General features: G+C 37.2%; 1 protein-coding gene across 2 annotated transcripts in view; it reads right to left on the reverse strand.

Annotated features, from left to right (window-relative positions):
* The window catches only part of LOC140171562 (PDZ domain-containing protein MAGIX-like), a 195,468-nt gene that overhangs the window by 86,281 nt on the left and 92,226 nt on the right, over nucleotides 1–16,961 (reverse strand). Inside the window, exon 1 of one of the 2 annotated variants that reach the window (XM_072194837.1) lies at nucleotides 5,922–7,981. The exons of the other annotated variant lie outside the window; for it this stretch is intronic. Coding sequence (XP_072050938.1) covers nucleotides 5,922–6,023 — 102 coding nt within the window. The 5' untranslated portion in view covers nucleotides 6,024–7,981. Of the gene's footprint in view, nucleotides 1–5,921; nucleotides 7,982–16,961 lie in introns of those variants that run through there. 2 annotated transcript variants of the gene reach the window in all.

Here is a 16,961-nt window from a genome sequence, read left to right on the forward strand (position 1 = left end):
GGACATCACTGACAGCCACAGACCAAAATTAACCGACCAATCGAGGACACACATCGGACATACCACACTGTTTACATACCATGTATAGATGAGTTATATGCTGCTTTGCATTATGAGCTGACTCCAGCAACAGAGGATGTCCTCCGTTGCAGGTGTCACCATTTAGGTGGAAAAAGTCTGATCAAGGTCCAAGGTTGCAGGTCATTACAATGTACCTCTATATCTCCCACAAACAAACAGTATAGCAAATTACTTGCAAAAAAACATACCAAATATAACCTTTGAAATGAGAAAAAAAGTTTGTCCAGAAATTATGTGATAACTTCATATTTTTTCTATAATATTTTCATTTCTTTTAAAACAAAACATGCCAGTTCCGGTAGAACATTGACACACATGTAAATAAATTAGTTTAAATCTCTCCCATTCAGAAATACTCCTGCAGCATGTGAAATAAAATGAATAGATTAGATTTAATCCTACAGTTCTGGGGTAAAGCCATCCAGTAATGATGCATCATCTGATCATGTAGGATCTGAAAGAATGCGATATCAGTTTTCTTGCAACTTATTTATAGGCAGATTTTTCCTGCATAAGGTGGATGACTTGATCGACAACATCAGCCTCGTCCCCACTATACCTCTTCAAAATAGAGATTTTGACATTAGATGAGAGCTCGTATATTTCTACTCATAATCCCAATAAAATCATTTTAATCATTTACAATGCTCTTTTTTTATTATTAAAATGCCATGACAACCTAATCTCTCAAGAATATAGCAAACATTTGTTTATTTATGAATTTGCACTGAAATTCAAGATTTTGTTGGAAAAGATAATGTGATAATGCAAAGATTTGTTCCTTTCTTTAAGGGATGGGGTATGAACATTTGGACAGTATTTATTGTGGGACATTAGAGCACATCAGACATATCGAATTGCATTCCGAATACGGAGAATGTCCTTCTGATATCAAATAATTTTGATTTTTTGAAATTTGCAATGTAATACACATTTTATGGCAAATGATTAAATGCAATTCGATATGTCTGATGTGCTCTCATGTCCCACAAAATATACTGTCGAAACGCTCAAAACAGATCCCTTAAGTCTGGTCAAGAAAAAATGCAATGGTAGAAAAGGAACTGAGTGGGTGAAATGCTAGTCTTTATCAAAGACTACTTGCAATTGAGGGGAGAGCCGCAAGCGAAGCACCAAAGGCACGACAGAGCAGCGAAGCCGCGACATCAAGCCACAAAGGTTAAGCAGCGAGTCACAGTGGTACCCAGTAGTTTCTCTCCCTATAGATAATAAAGTTACATGGTTTGTAGCATAGACTAGTGAAAGGCATGTCTTTGACTTATGGACTCACAGGCAATGCAGAAGTATATATTCTTTTCCATACCTTAATTTTTAAGAGATGTTTAAATTTCTGTAACTTGACATATTTTTTCAATGGGTGAAAGATTCCCGGGGTACTCAAGTTTGGTTTTGGTAGGGACGTGCCGCTGAGAATTTGAAAGTGGACCCATAAATATACCAATTTTTCAAGAAATTTGGACCCATTCATATACCAAAAGTCAACATTTTCGGCCGAATTTAACCCAAACTGTCTTAGTTTTTACAAATTTTACCAAAATTTTGGGAAAATTCTGAAAATTTTGGCTAGATTAGGGAAAAATTGGGCTATTTTCCGAAAAAATTGAGAAAATCTTGAAAAAAGGACCCATTCATATACCAAAATAGGCTTTGAAAAGGGGCCATTGATATACCAAAAGGCTGAAAATGCTACCCATATTTGCGGCACGTCCCCGTATGGTCATTTGTACTGAGTACCCCCCCCCCGGGAAAGGTTAAGCAACATGTAGACTGATATTGGACTCTGTCATATTGATATAAGCTTAAAAAGTTACCTTTTCAGAGTCTGAATAGAGCAGCGACGTAGTGATCGGAAGGGAGGATAATTTTTGGAACCAGAAAATCAGAGAAGCCTTGGAGATCAAGACCCAAAGACCTACACTCAACAGGGATGCCGGATATGACCTGCCCGCCATCTATGACGATCTGCTGTCACTTGACCACCCACCGGGTGACCGGAGGAGAGTAATCACTACACTGAATGAAGACGCCTGATGGCGCCGCAAGCTACGCCCCTGCTTTATTCAGACTCTGAAAAGGTAACTTTTAAAGCTTATGGTGAAAGGTTTATTTTTTTCTTCCGTAACTTCAAAAAGTGTATTATATTTTCCATACCAAAACGTAGAGAATCATCAAGTTTATATACCCCTGGGGTGATTTGCGATGCAGCGTCTTTTATGCATGAATAATGGGCTATTCGAGTTGAAATCCACACCCCCTATGGAAGACATGATCTTAAATCTTCCACAAATGGATGTAGTTTTCAAATGGAGTCACCCATTCAAGTAATCCCATTTAAAAGTCACTAGGGGGTGTATGGATTTCAACTGGAACAGCCTACTGTGTCCGAGGATGGACAAACTTGTAACTAATGCACGAGGTACAGCCGAGTCCATCAATTCTGATGTTTTTCTGACCAAAGTTACATTATTCATCCATTAAAAGGATACTACCACCATTTTTTTACCATGTGTCCTACTTTATACGAGGGGGTATTCAAAAGTTTTTGAAATCACCCAGAAGTGAAGGAGCTATATCGATGAAATTTTGTCAGTGTAATTACTGGTCCTTATGTACATTATGGTCCAAAAATGGTCTCATAAGTATGTTTACTTTCTTTACAGGTGGTGCTAGATGGGCAGTAGGCGCATAACCTGCAAGATGGAGAAAATTGAGGCACGCAGCGTGATTAAGTTCCTGCATTTGAAGGGTTAGGCCTACAATGCTCAGAAAATCTATGATGAAATGAAAGCTATCTACGGTGATGATTGCCCATCATATGGCACAATTGCTTTTTGAAAAAGGAATTTCCAAACTGGCCACATGTCCCTCACAGATGAGCCAAGAAGTGGGCGTCCATCACTTACGGATGATGCGGCCACAGTGAAGAAACTCAAGAAAGTGGAGGATCTTATCATGAAAAGGTTATGCGCCTACTGCCCATCTAGCGCCACTTCTAAAGAAAGTAAACATACTTATGAGACCATTTTTGGACCATAATGTACATAAGGACCAGTGAATACACTGACAAAATTTCATCGATATTGCTCTTTCACTTCTGGGTGATTTCAAAAACTTTTGAATACCCCCTCGTTCTTCGTGGCAGAGAACACACAACATAAAACACGGAATTGGGGTTACCATCAGACCGGTAATCTGATTGGCCGATTAAGTGTAAAAGCTTTGGTTGACGCAGAGCGGCTCTAATGAAAGTTCTGCGTATGTCGCTCATTAACATGCTGCTCGCTTTCTATCAGACCAAGAGAATGCGGTACTTCGCTGGAAGCTAGTGCAGTGCAATTCCGAGGCTTAGAGAACATTATTCTAAATTTCGGACAGATAAGGTCAATCAAACCTTTTTATACCCTTGGGATAATAAAACTGCAATTTGAAGTTGGCGATTTCATTTTTATTCATTTACAACTACGCTATTTAGTGAGGAAAAACACACACTCCTTTCGTCCTTATCCTGTTACTGATGGTCAATGACCCATAAGTCTATGTAATTGAATTGTAAGAGCTTGTCCCCGGTATTCCAAGAAGGGAACTGCTATGTTGCCATTGAAGCTTAAATAATCGTCACTGCCAGGCATTGATAAATATCTCTGTTGCTTGGGCATACCTGTATGACAAAATTAGTCAAATTTTGTAACAAGTTTGTGTGTCCTTCGCAAATACTCGAAATTATATTTTTATAAAGAGATTTTATGGTAGATAATTATGAATGTGTGAAAGTTTCTTGCAGCAAAAAAATATTAAACTGTTTAATTTTTGCAATGGAAAAAAGCTGTGAAAATCAAACAATTTACGACTAATACAGAGACATAGCCCATACACCGTTTTAATATTAACCTCCATACGCATGGAAAACTAGCAGATTTCTGCATGGAATGCACGTAGCAGACGGGCAAATATTTGATTAAATTGAACATCAATTGACTACAGACAAAATAGAACAAAAAGGACATGGTTTTAACACGTAATCATGGAAATTTGACAAAATGAGTCTAAATTTGTAATGTTATGAAACAATGTGGGGTTTTTTTGGGGGGGTTCCATTCTAAATTTGGTAGGGTTTAAGCTCCCACCAAATGACCCTCTTTTCCTCTATAAAATAAAATGACCAGAAGTTTGTAATTTTTTTTAATTTAGACTTCTTTTTTGGCAAATAATTGTATTTGGCACTGTTTTGGGCCCAAAATCTCACTGAATGACCCCCATGTTTAGGGGCGAATCACCCAATTACCCAATTTTCCCCCCCCCCCCCCCCCCATTTTTGTTGTTAAAACTCTCATCGTAGGATCCCTAGATTTGAATCAAGTGTCTGCACACCCCTGTCACTTCTAAAGTCAAGTGCCTCCCATGTCATTTATTCAAATCAAATGGTTTAAAACATGCACTATGAGCTAGGTGGTTAACACCCAGCGTCACCATAAACAAGTGCAACAGTACAGGCTATTCCAGTTGAAATCCATACCCCCTACAAAAGACATGACCTTAATCTCCTACATAGGGGGTGTAGATTTCAAATGGAGTCGCTCATTTTAGTAACTCCATTTGAAAGTCACACTCCCTGTGTGGAGGATTAAGGTCATGTCTTCCACAGGGGTGTGTACATATTTTATCTGGCATAGCCGAATCTAATTAGCGTTTCCCACGTATTGTAACAAGTCTGCTCCTGGGCTGAACATAAGTGGCTATCAGAACTTCCTATCTATAATTGGAAGAATCTTATTGAAATCATATTATAACTGAAAATTAAACTGCAAGGTTCTATATTAACCCTCAGACTCCCAGCAAAGTGTTGGCTTACCCCTCCCCCACACTTGTCTCTTATATTAGTATCATAAGACCACAGCTTTCCCTCCCTATCGAAGATATATCCCTGAAAATGTATAAATATTCCAAATTCAAGGTCAAACCCACCACAGAAAGCACTACTAATATCTCATGCTCATACCCATTTTTAATCGCTTAAATCATGGCTTGCACAGTATTTTTGACCTCTGCAGAAAGTTTTTATCATTTGCCCTCCCCATGTAACCCTGTTCCCAAAATGCTGTTCCACTTCTACCCCCCACACCCCATCAGTAATTCAGAAATGAAACCCTGAACGCATCCTCACCCCCCCCCCTCGGCGACCTGTTTCAAAATGATTATCTGTTGACCCTTTGCAAGGCCATCTCAAAACAAGGTTCTACCCGCATAGTGGGTGTTGTGTGTGTGTACACCTTTCATACGCATGTTTTAATCAAAAGCCTTCTAGGACATTGCTAGAAAAGTGTGAAAAACAAAAATGCGCTTTCCCCTCATGCGTTCGTACAGAGGGAAAACATTACTCCTTTTGGTAGCAAGATCGCAGATCCATGCAAAGAGTTAATAGATTTCCCCTCTGATATTCCACCAAGAAGTATGAACACCATTTGTTGCACAAGCCTCTGAATTACATGAGATTGTAATTTGATATCATCATCAATGGACAGATGCAAAAATACTTGTATTTTCATACTAAAGAGATGCTACAAGCAATGATAATCTCGCAATTATCTTTCAAATATCTGTGTAAAACCATATTTGTTACCTATTTCCCTTTCAAAATAAAAATCAAGTGACAAAGACAAACACAAGACACCTTTATAAACATCGCTCCATACATTCGCTGCCAGAGTAGAAGTTCAAACAATGGTTACAAGTATTGATCACTCTAAGTGGCTCATCTTCAACCTGACAAAAACATGTGTTTTACATATCAACTGAATTAAATAGAGATAACACACACATACCTCCAGTAGAGCCATAGCCGCCCTGAACATGTATGTTCCATTTTGTTCCCTGTATAGTGTCTCCATGTTGTTTGTATGTCCGCCTCCTGGAAGGAAGCCCATAATCCGTAATGAGAACTAGATGAACTGAGACAGTATGTAGCACTAATACTCATCAATTATGCAGAGGCAATTTGGAAATCCGTGTGCATTTTTAAACAGGTAAGTTCCCCCAAATGATGCATGTACACAAAAGTAGCACAATACTTGGTGAAGAACTAAGCTAATTTGATGCAATACAGTAGCAGTAATGCTTTCCATAAGCTTTCAGGATAGGCTAACGTTGGTGTAAAAGAGAATGTTAAACTTCCAGTCAATGAAACGGTGCCATAATCAAGTTAGCATCACAAGTATCCCTCAGCAAACTGATTCAGAATATATTCATTACACAGCATCTGCAAACATACAGCTGATTTTCATAATGATGTAAAAAACATGAAACAATGTTCAATGCACTGCCCACAGAGGCTCTCAGCAGACTGAGTTAAAACCCTTCATGGCTTTAAATCCGCTCACCACTATAAAAGATATATCCCAGCGCAGACAGTATATTAGCAACGACATGGTAATCCACAAGGCACGAGAAACCCTCCACCAAATGTCGCATGCTGGTATGAGCTGATCAGACTTTTTAAATCACACAGTTTAAATCTCACTACCAACAAGCTAGGTATATGCCATAGCATATATGCAATAGCACAACATTTAAAGTATGTTCAGGAAATTTGACTCTGTTATCGGTTATTTTTATAACGAAAAAAAAATGTAGATCATGGCTTCGTGTATTTCCAAATCCGGAGACGAGTGTCTTGAATGTTTTCCTCCAATGTATGTAGTACCTCTATTACATTACATTCCATGTTCCTCAACACTTGTATAGCAATAATTGATTAATCCACTCAATACAAAGTTCCTTTACACTGCTATACAGAAAGCATAAACCAAACACAGTGATTAAAACTCTTGTCTGCCAGTGTATCCAAACTATCGACCTATAGTGCAACTTAAGTAAGCTGTGTTGAAATGATCCATCATCAGCGACCACCGTTAGCAGTCAACAAAAGCTTGAAGACATTCCTAGAAAGCTTGCTACTGCAATTGCACTGACATCACCGAGGTTAACTATATAGGGGGTACCTCTTCCCCCACCGCATACGTCCTGTTCAATTCCGTATGTGCTCTATTACAAGGTTTGATAGCATGCTGCCTGATAGTGTGTCCGATGACACATTATACAATGTATGATGTTGCAGTCGTCTTCCTATGCATCAATATATACAGTAGTCGACCAGGCTGGCCATGCAAACCGACCCCTTTCAGGTGTACATATTACTCAAATATGTATCTTTGGACGACGTTCACCTTTTCCCGCTGATAACGACTTGCCAATCCGCGGTGCACAGGTGCGAAATTCAAAATATCAAGCAGCCAGTTTCACAAATTACTTCACACCAGAATGCGAGCCAAGAGACATGTTTTACACACATATAATTCACTCGTACCAATGTTAGACACAAGTCGGTGCATCCGATACCACGCTCGGACATATAGTGCAATGTGATTTACAAACAACAAGTCCTGCATTACAAAAACAAGTCACGTTCCAAATGAAATTTTCTTAAGAAGTTGAACCAACTGGCGTAGTAATGACATTTGTGTGATGAACCCGTGGATGTCTAATCTATACACGCACACCATGTCATGTCTGAATTGGCAAAATGTAGGGCACCAGATCACGGAGATTCCATTTCGCATGCTGAGACATTTGATAATAATAAAACACAATTCCTATCAATGCTCGACACAACTAAAGTTTATTACATGTCGCTGGCAGAACTACCAAACAGCGATTAGCATCCTTCCTTAAGATTCCTCACATCCTGCGGAGATGTAGAAATATAGCAACCACAGATTTTTTTTGTTTGCCAGTTGTCTGATGTCGTCGGCTTCCTTGCACGAACTGACATTAGCTTCCACCGCGGAACGACCGTGATGACTTATTTTGTTGCTAGCGAGAGGAGAACAAGATAAATGGTAGGATGCAAAAAAGATAGCATCATCAGTTCATTCAACCTGAGCACATAGTTTAATTTCTATTTTCTAAAGCCTCTGGCAGATGGCTATAGGCCAGGTAAATCAAATTGCTTGATACCAATCCAACCGAATATGTCTATTTCGCAAGTGTCACGTCGCGAGATTGCCCGTCGTGATTGACACCCGGCTGGGTAACAGGTGACAGGTGCGCATGCAAATTTGCCGCATTTAAAAGGTCCGAAAAACAAAAGTAGGCAAAAATGTGCCAATCTATTCCGTCAATTTGACAGCGTAACTCAATTATGTAATATAAAAAGCTCATGCATCATCACTACGATGATTTGTTGATGCAGCAAGTACAGCTTTTATCCACATGGCCTCTCTCTCTCTCCAATTCATTATTCCCTATGATGTATTACTCGCTATATAAGTAATACTACGGATGCTCGTTCCGGAACCCAGTAGTAGAACATTAAACCAACCAGGCAAAAGTGTAACATTAAATGGACCGTATCCACCTAAATGTCACTACGGCACAATCTTTATCACAAAGACTATAGGCGAGGTTTTATTATGTCAGATTTGCAAACGATAAACAAACATCAACATGAGCTGGTTGACTTGATGAAGCTTAGTACCTGTATCCACTTTGGAAGGTTTAAAGCGTTCTGGATCACATACGCCCATTACCTAGTACCACAACCTATACGGTACCTGAATGCTGGATTAATCTCTCCACACTGGTGTTGACTGCAGACGACAACTTTCAATTTTTTTTAAATCAAAAGTTTCAGAATTGTAAATTTTCATGACTATATTTGGAATCAGCATGAAAAATGCATTAAAATGAGTACAAACAAGCCTAGTATTGGTTGAGTAATTCTTAAGATAACTCTTGATATTTTGAAAAAAATATCACAAAACTTTTGACTTTTTATGTTGAAGCCTACGGCTAGCACACAGAGCATTAATCTCAAATCGTTCAGTTCCATTTTGTCTTAGTGGGCCAATGACATGACAATCCTACAGTTCACTGGCTATGTTTCCTCTCAAGCAAAACCTGTATGATGAATCCTTCCAATCAACCAAAGTACCGCACCTCCGAGTCATGCATGTCACATTTAGACATACACCAATAAAAAATCGCTATTACTCAGCAACTTTATGAAGTCTTAAGAGTGGGCGGGAATGGGTCGTGCTCAAATCACATCATAAGATCACAATTTAATTGTGTTTTTGTCCACTCAAACGTGGCGAGGGTTAGTCTGTGCCGCAGCCTGAGAAACCGATTGTTAATAAACTGCATACATGAGTGGTATGTGTAGGAGTATATAGCTTGGGAACATTTTAAACTGGTTCCCCGCCCTACATGCGGCCCTCTGCATGGATTGTGACGGTTTTGACAATCGTACCTACTTGTACAAGTTCTGGGTCATGAAGCTTCTTGACAATTGACCTTTTCGGTAAAGCCCACAATTCCTCACGGTTAGACCCCAGATGTCTTCATTTGACATCACCAATGCACACATCATTTAGCAAACATCGTTACTGCACATTGCAAGTCGGCGTGACATCAAATGGTGATATCTAGGGTCTAACCGTAAGGAATTATGGGATTTACCGAGCACCTCAGTATGAAACACAAAGGTCTTTGACAAAGACTACAGGTAAACAGATTGGAAATTTCTTCATTGAAAACAAATTGGGCTATTCTAGTTTAAATTCTCCCCCCCCGTTATGGAAGACATGACCTTAATCTTCCACACAGGAGGGTGTAGACCCGGCGTGTAGATTTCAAATGGAGTCAGTGGAATCACCCATTAATGTTACCCCATTTGAAATTCACACTCCCTATGGGGCAGATTAAGGTCATGTCTTCCACAGGGGGTATGGATTTCAACAGGAATGGTCCAATTTCATCATGTCGAGCATTCTGTCCATGACCTGAGCTGAAATGAAATGTTAACATCATTGGAAATTAACTTATTAGTAAATAATTGATCATATAGATAAGTTCCGGTGAACCTTATGAAAAACCTTTACCATCTCATCAATAGAGTGAATCTAAAGATGCATCACTGGGTCAGCTTCATCAAGAACCTAATTTGATGTGCTACTATATTGGATAAAATGATTTTATAAATATCTCTCAAAGAGGAAGCCCCGCCAAAGCAGTTCTTCTGGGGTGGACCAAACCTGCCTAGTTATCAAATTAATCAGTGACAAGGTTGTCTCTGAATTTGACAGGTGCTGATTGATGTTTTAATGTTATTGCATCAATTAGCACCTGTCAAATTCAGAGATAACCATGGCACTGATTATTTTGATAACCAGGCAGGTTTGGTTCACCACAGAAGAACTGCTCTGGTGGATCTTCCTCTTTAATAAAAAGCAAAAAAATACATCTACATACCCTTGAAAATAGATTCATGTAAATAAACTAAGTATAGACCCTATGCAACAAACCAACTGAAACAATATAATTGAAATGGCAGCCATGTTGGTGGACAATCTAAGATGACAGGGGGACAGATCTCTAGTTCGATTCCACATCCATATCACCTGTTTTATAGCATTATCATTCAAATTACCCCATGGAGGCCTCCTGGTGGACAGAATTTTATTTAGATGAGGATGAGTGATGTCGTATTGTGTACGGTCTGTACTTTGTTTCGCCTTTCTAGTCAAATCAATGCGCATTTCGCTGGTCGCAGTACCGAATAATGCGTGCTAACCTAATCATGCAGGGTCATGCGTACAAGGAGGTTTGAATGCATGCACAAATGAGCACTGATTGTCATTACCAAACTCAAGGTCAATCAAAGTGTAGTTACTCAAAAGTACCGTAACCACTCGGGTATACGCCCACCCTCCTAGATGGCAGATTTCACTTCAAAAATGGGGGTGGGCTTATAACCGGGGAAGGTCTAGTGCTTTAATTTAAAAATAAGAACAAACACCCCCCATTTGTATACATGCCCAATGGACCAGTAATTCTATCTTCTATGTTAATTTCTTAAAATTATAAGTGTGGAATGTTAATTATCAACTGATATTTTTTATATTTGTTCTTTAATATGAGAGCAAAGCATTGCTTTGATTTAAGAACTTGGCCAAAATTTAGTACTGGGCTTATACCTGAGTGCACCCTTGTTCCCAGAATGTTTAGAAAAATAGGGGTGGGCTTATAGCGAAGGTGGGCTTATACCGGTGGTTACGGTACTGACTAAGAAATTATAGGCCTCCATCACCTTTCCTGTTTTTTCATGTAATTGTTTGATTATTGTTTGTTCATATGTTTGTTTACATTTAGTTGTTTATTCATCATTTTGTGTTTTTTTTTTAATATAGTGAAATTTGAGGTGCTGGCATTATTTATTGCACAAAATTCATGATTTTCCGATTTTGAACGTTGCTTTTTGTTTTGTTTTCTTTTTTTTCTATGCGATGTTTGCAAACCCAAATCAAACTAAGCACAGGAATAAAATATACGCAGGCCAAATATTCCATTTATATGTACATTGGAATTATACACCTGGAAACCTGATAGCTGAGCAGCCAAGATAAACTGAAGCCACCTAATGCAATCTCCCTTAATGCTCTGCATGATAGCCACAGGCTTCAACATAAAAAGTCTAAGTTTTGCGATATTATCTCTAAATATCAAGAGCGATCTCAAGAACCACTGAATCAATACTAGGCTTGTTTGTACTCATTTTAATGCATTTATCAAGGTAATTCCAAATATGGTCATCACAATGTACAATTATGAACTTTTTTGAATTTTTAAAGAAAATTTGTAACTTGTCGTCTGAAGTCGACACAGCGTGGTGATGGTTAATAGCCACAAGGGAAAAAAAATACTTTACTCCTGTGGTGAAATAGATAGTTTTTATAACTTTTCCATTTTTAGCAATCTTGGCATATCCGAGCTTGAAAACTTGAAACAACTACTACTTGTTCTATTCTTGATGCTAAATCATTGTCTTATGAACCTTATATTTGTTAGTAAGAAACTGTTGCTATAGAGACGCTTTAATCGAAATTGTGAAATCAATTTGACGTAAAAATAGCATTTTACTGTAAATTTCCCGAGCTTGACTCTGGCTGACAGAAAGGGCACAATGCTGGTTTGTGGGTATAAGCCACGAGTCCAGACCAATTTCAAATTAATTGTTGTTTAAAGCTCGCAAGATTATCTAAACAGTCCTTTGTGTATATGGGTGTATTTCTGCAATTATGATACGAGTATCTTCTAAAAGCATACATGTGTGTTTTCTTTTTTGATTACTAAGTAATTTGGTTTTAAATCGGAAATGTCCTTCTGGTGTTGAAATAATCCAAGCCTTGCCTCATATCATGTCTGATCATACAATGAACTTGCTGAGACTTTGAATGGACAAAAATATACTGATAATGTGATCTATAGAGCAAGTGAAAATGCAATTCTGTCAGTCCCAGGTGGGGGGGGGGCTTCTTGATTTTGGATTGGGTGGTTCTTTAATATTGGAAAGGTGGGTACATGATGTGTGGCACATTTGGGGTGCAATTTCAGGCTTTGTTAGCTATAACTTCGGATCACAATTTTCAGGGTATGGGGTTTTGTTTGTGTTTTTCCCCAACATCTTGAAACAATGCAGATTTGTCTTTGGTTACTATTTTTAGCAAAATTTGTATTTACCGTAATTTTGAAATTTCAGAAATAATCATAAATCTAATTTTTGAGTCTCTTTTTCTTCAAAATTTGGTATATATTACGGGTATATTTTCGGAATCCCAGCGGCAAATCTCCTCCCCCCCCAAGTATACCAGAGTCCCTCCAAATGATCGATTGATAAATGTTTACAGGTTTTGTTTTGATAGTAATCATTTTAATTATTATTGTTTTGTTTATGTTTTTTCTAATCAATTGAGTATTAAAAATTATGCAGTACGTTGTAATTTTTTAGTTAAATGGCTAAAACTGGGAAAAATACAGCTTCTGTCATCACCCCACTTGCCTTGTCAAAGCAGCTAAACAAAAAACAGTGTTTGAAAATAACGGAAAAAATCAAAGCATTTCATCAAGTGATAAACACAACTTTACACAAAAATTAAACTTATCAGATGAAATTATGATTAATGAATCTAAAAAGGTCAAACAAACTACTTATCATGTTCAAAGATATTGCTATCAATGAGGAAGGAACTTGCTGCAGATTATTCTAGTATGTCTTTCTACTCCCAAACCCACGCAACTGATTAACATTGCGATATAAAGTCAAATATCATTGTAGCTATGTGATGTCAGTTGAAAATGGATAATATTAAATGTTTTCCACTTTAGTTCAGCATGCCGGGGACTACTTACATGTAACTCTCTTCGCACGGGTGGCGAGTGTCGACTGCAGACGACAAATTTCAACAAAAATTCAAAAATTCAAAAAATTTCAGAATTGTAAATTTTCATGACCATATTTGGAATCAGCATGTAAAATGCATTAAAATGAGTACAAACAAGCCTAGTATTGGTTCAGTGGTTTTTAAGATAGCTCTGAAAATATCTCAACACTTACAACTTTTTATGTTGGAGCTTATGGCTAGTATAGTATGCAGAGCATTAAGATTTACTCTGAAGAGACAGGATTCCAAAAGACACAAAGGTCAGGAAGGATCAGAATTCAGAGGGTGTGACAATAATCATCCTCAGGTAGTGTTCCACCCAGAGGCAGCCCTACTTTCATGGCTTATCTAGTTACTATAGTTTGTGTCTAGAGATTTGGCATTAAAGGGACCAAGATTTTCTTTTTATCAAAACATGTCGCCTAAGATGCCTGCTTGCTCCGTAAATGGATCAATAAGTAATAGGTCAATTTTATTTCGATTCATATTTTTAAATAATAAAACGGCTCTTTTCCTTCTTTATGTGTAAATGGACATTGCACTTTCAGAGCATAAATGTGCTCCTGTACAACATGTTCATCATGGTTTCCACATTTGATTGCCTAAATTCCAAATGCCCCCTCTCAGCCTACCAAAAATTGCCCCCCCCTTCTCGCCTGCCAAAAAATATTCTTGCCCACCCTCCCCCAATTTTAACCGCTCCTTTAAGGAATGGGATATTAACGTTTAGCGACGTTTTCACATATTTTTTGTGGAAGCTGAGAGTACAATTGATCGTCGGCTTTTCATCCCAGCTACATACACTTTCAGTACATATCATAATTAGATTTATAAAGTTTACTTTGAGGACTGTTAAATATCAAAAATTAAAAAATATCAAATTTTAATAATTTGTCATAAAATTTGTATTATATAGTGAATTTCAAAAAATGAAAATTATTTGATATCAGAAAGACATTCTTCGTATTCAGAATGCAATTCGATATGTCTGATGTGCTCTTATGTCCCACAATAAATACGTTCATACCCCACCCCTTAAGGGCTCACAATTATTGCAGTTCTAACATACATGGACATTTTGGAAAAAGCGGTGCGAGTGTGTCTCATTAAACCAGGGACAATTAGTGACTGCACAAAGTTTGAAATCTTGTTAGCTTAATGACGCAGCCACATTCACATACACATTAAACATGATATCTAACAAATTCACTGACTTGTGATGGTGATAATCTACTGCAACACCGAGTTGTGTTCACATGAACAATTTTGTCAATTTCACATCCAAGCCCTGTGTTTCATTTGAAATACCCTGATAAAACATCACTAATTAAGGTAAATGTAAAGGATGGTGAAATAAATCCAGGGTCCATGAGGCACAGTCCTTTGGTGGGGGCCAGGAGGCTTCCGAAACATATACACAAAACCAAAGAGGTAAAGTTATTTCATTGGACTGCTGGGGACATATCTTTTAAAGGGGCATTCCATGATCCACAGCCTCATTCCCCACTTTTCTCGAAAAAGTTGACATTTTTATACCACTGGAAACTTCTGGCTTCATAATGTTTATGTACAAAAAAGTTCTTGAAGATTAATTCGTTTAGCAAAAATATCGTGAAATTTGAATTACGTTCTGGTACACCAGAACGAAATTACAACACATGGCACATGGAAAGGTGTAATACACATAATCATGCAATTTGGAAATAAGCTTTTTTCATGGATATCTACTGAAAAATGTCATAAAAAGAGGATGCTAAAATCACAAAATACTTCTTTTTTAAACAATGAAAATACATAGCAAAGGCAACCGCACTATATTTTCAGGCATGCTACACATCATTCTTGGAGCGAAATATGAAAGAATTGTCTTGAGAGGGACTTAAAATTGAATTGTGATTGTTCATTTAACTTGAGGGGAACTATAAATCACTACTTCCTATGATAGTTGAAGCAGTCATACCAAGCAAGGCATGATTCGAATTCCTTCTGCAATTTCTTTGTTTTAAGGTTAGGGTTAAGGTGTAGGACCTATGGTTTATTTAAGATCAATATTGTATGGACGAGCATTAAGGTTTATGGTTAGCATACCAGGACATTCTAAAGTTATTCTGCAAGTCACTCACACTCCCCTCAAAACTTAAGCAACCTGTGTTGCTCACACACCCGAACAAAACCTCAAGATTTGTGAAGTCTCAAGATGAAAAATACCATGTGGACATGACTGAAACATTTCAGTGGGCGAACCATGATAATTCCCAATAAATTGGTTGAGGATTTCCTTTCATGATGGATCGATATCAACTCTCGGGGTGGGGAAAAATTAACAAGGGAAACCAGTTTGCCTTGCTGTTAGGCAAATAGGCAACTGTTTGTCAACAAGGAAAAGTACAGTGAATGCTGCAAAGCTTAGTCTGTTTTAGGGTACCTACTGTCTGTTCAATTAGCTTAGATTCTTGAATCTTTAAGCTATTTGAAAAAATAAAAAATTGTGGTCAAAGTCATCAAAGAATGGTTTTAGCACAGCCTTTAAGACCAAACATGATTTATACTTTTCAAATTCTAAAGTTCAATTTAAATCCCCATTTCTTTTCAATTTTGGTCTTTTCCCGCGATATTTTTATAAAAAGCCGTAGAACGTTGGGTACCATAAACTTTTTTAAATCAATCCATTTAGAGCAATGGGGACGAATGTCATAATGCGATGAGATCGTATTTTATTTGACCATCTGCATCAGGAAGTATTGTCCAGCAAAATAGCTATTTTCCAGTAGTTATACATGAGTATGCCTAATTTGTATTGAAACCCTAAAAGTTTGAAACATTACGTTATTATTTAGGAACTAAGGTTTTCTAAAATAGGCCCAGCTTATGTAAATTATTTACATTCCTTGTGTATTTATTTATTTATTTATTTATTTATTTATTTATTTATTTATTTATTTATTTATTTATTTATTTATTTATTTATTTATTTTTTATTTATTTATTTATTTATTTATTTATTTATTTATTTATTTATTTATTTATTTATTTATTTATTTTTTTTGGTTTTGTTTTTTTTTTTTTTTTTTTTTTTTTTTTCATTTATTTTTTTTTTTTTTTTCATTTATTTTTTTTTATTTACTTATTTTATTTATTTATTTATTTTATTCATTAATTTATTGTAAAAAGGTCGCGAACCCTTTTGGTGGACCCAAGTAAGGCCAAAAAAAAAAGTTGTTTCCTTGCCCTCGTCCGACCGACTGTCTCGGCAGTCCCGACCGTAGAACTTTTTTTTTGAAAAAAGTGGTTTTTTTTTTGTTTTTTCCTAAAATGTCATGTATTTTTCGTCTGCAAAACCCATTATTTAAAAGAAACGTTGTAAAATACCATATCCTGCATGTTTATGTGTCCGGCTGTACCCGACTGTCGGGTTCCGCAATTTCGTATACCACCTCAGCGTCTATCCACCTGCACATTTCGGATGGCGCATCTAGGGATGAGTTTATTTACAGGCAAAATATAACCGTGCATATCGTGCAAGAATGGATACAATATAGCAGATGTTAAAATATGGTAAAAGTAGATAAAATTTGAAAACAGTTG

Source organism: Amphiura filiformis, chromosome 15 (assembly GCF_039555335.1).
Source record: "Amphiura filiformis chromosome 15, Afil_fr2py, whole genome shotgun sequence".
NCBI classification, from domain to species: domain Eukaryota; kingdom Metazoa; phylum Echinodermata; class Ophiuroidea; order Amphilepidida; family Amphiuridae; genus Amphiura; species Amphiura filiformis.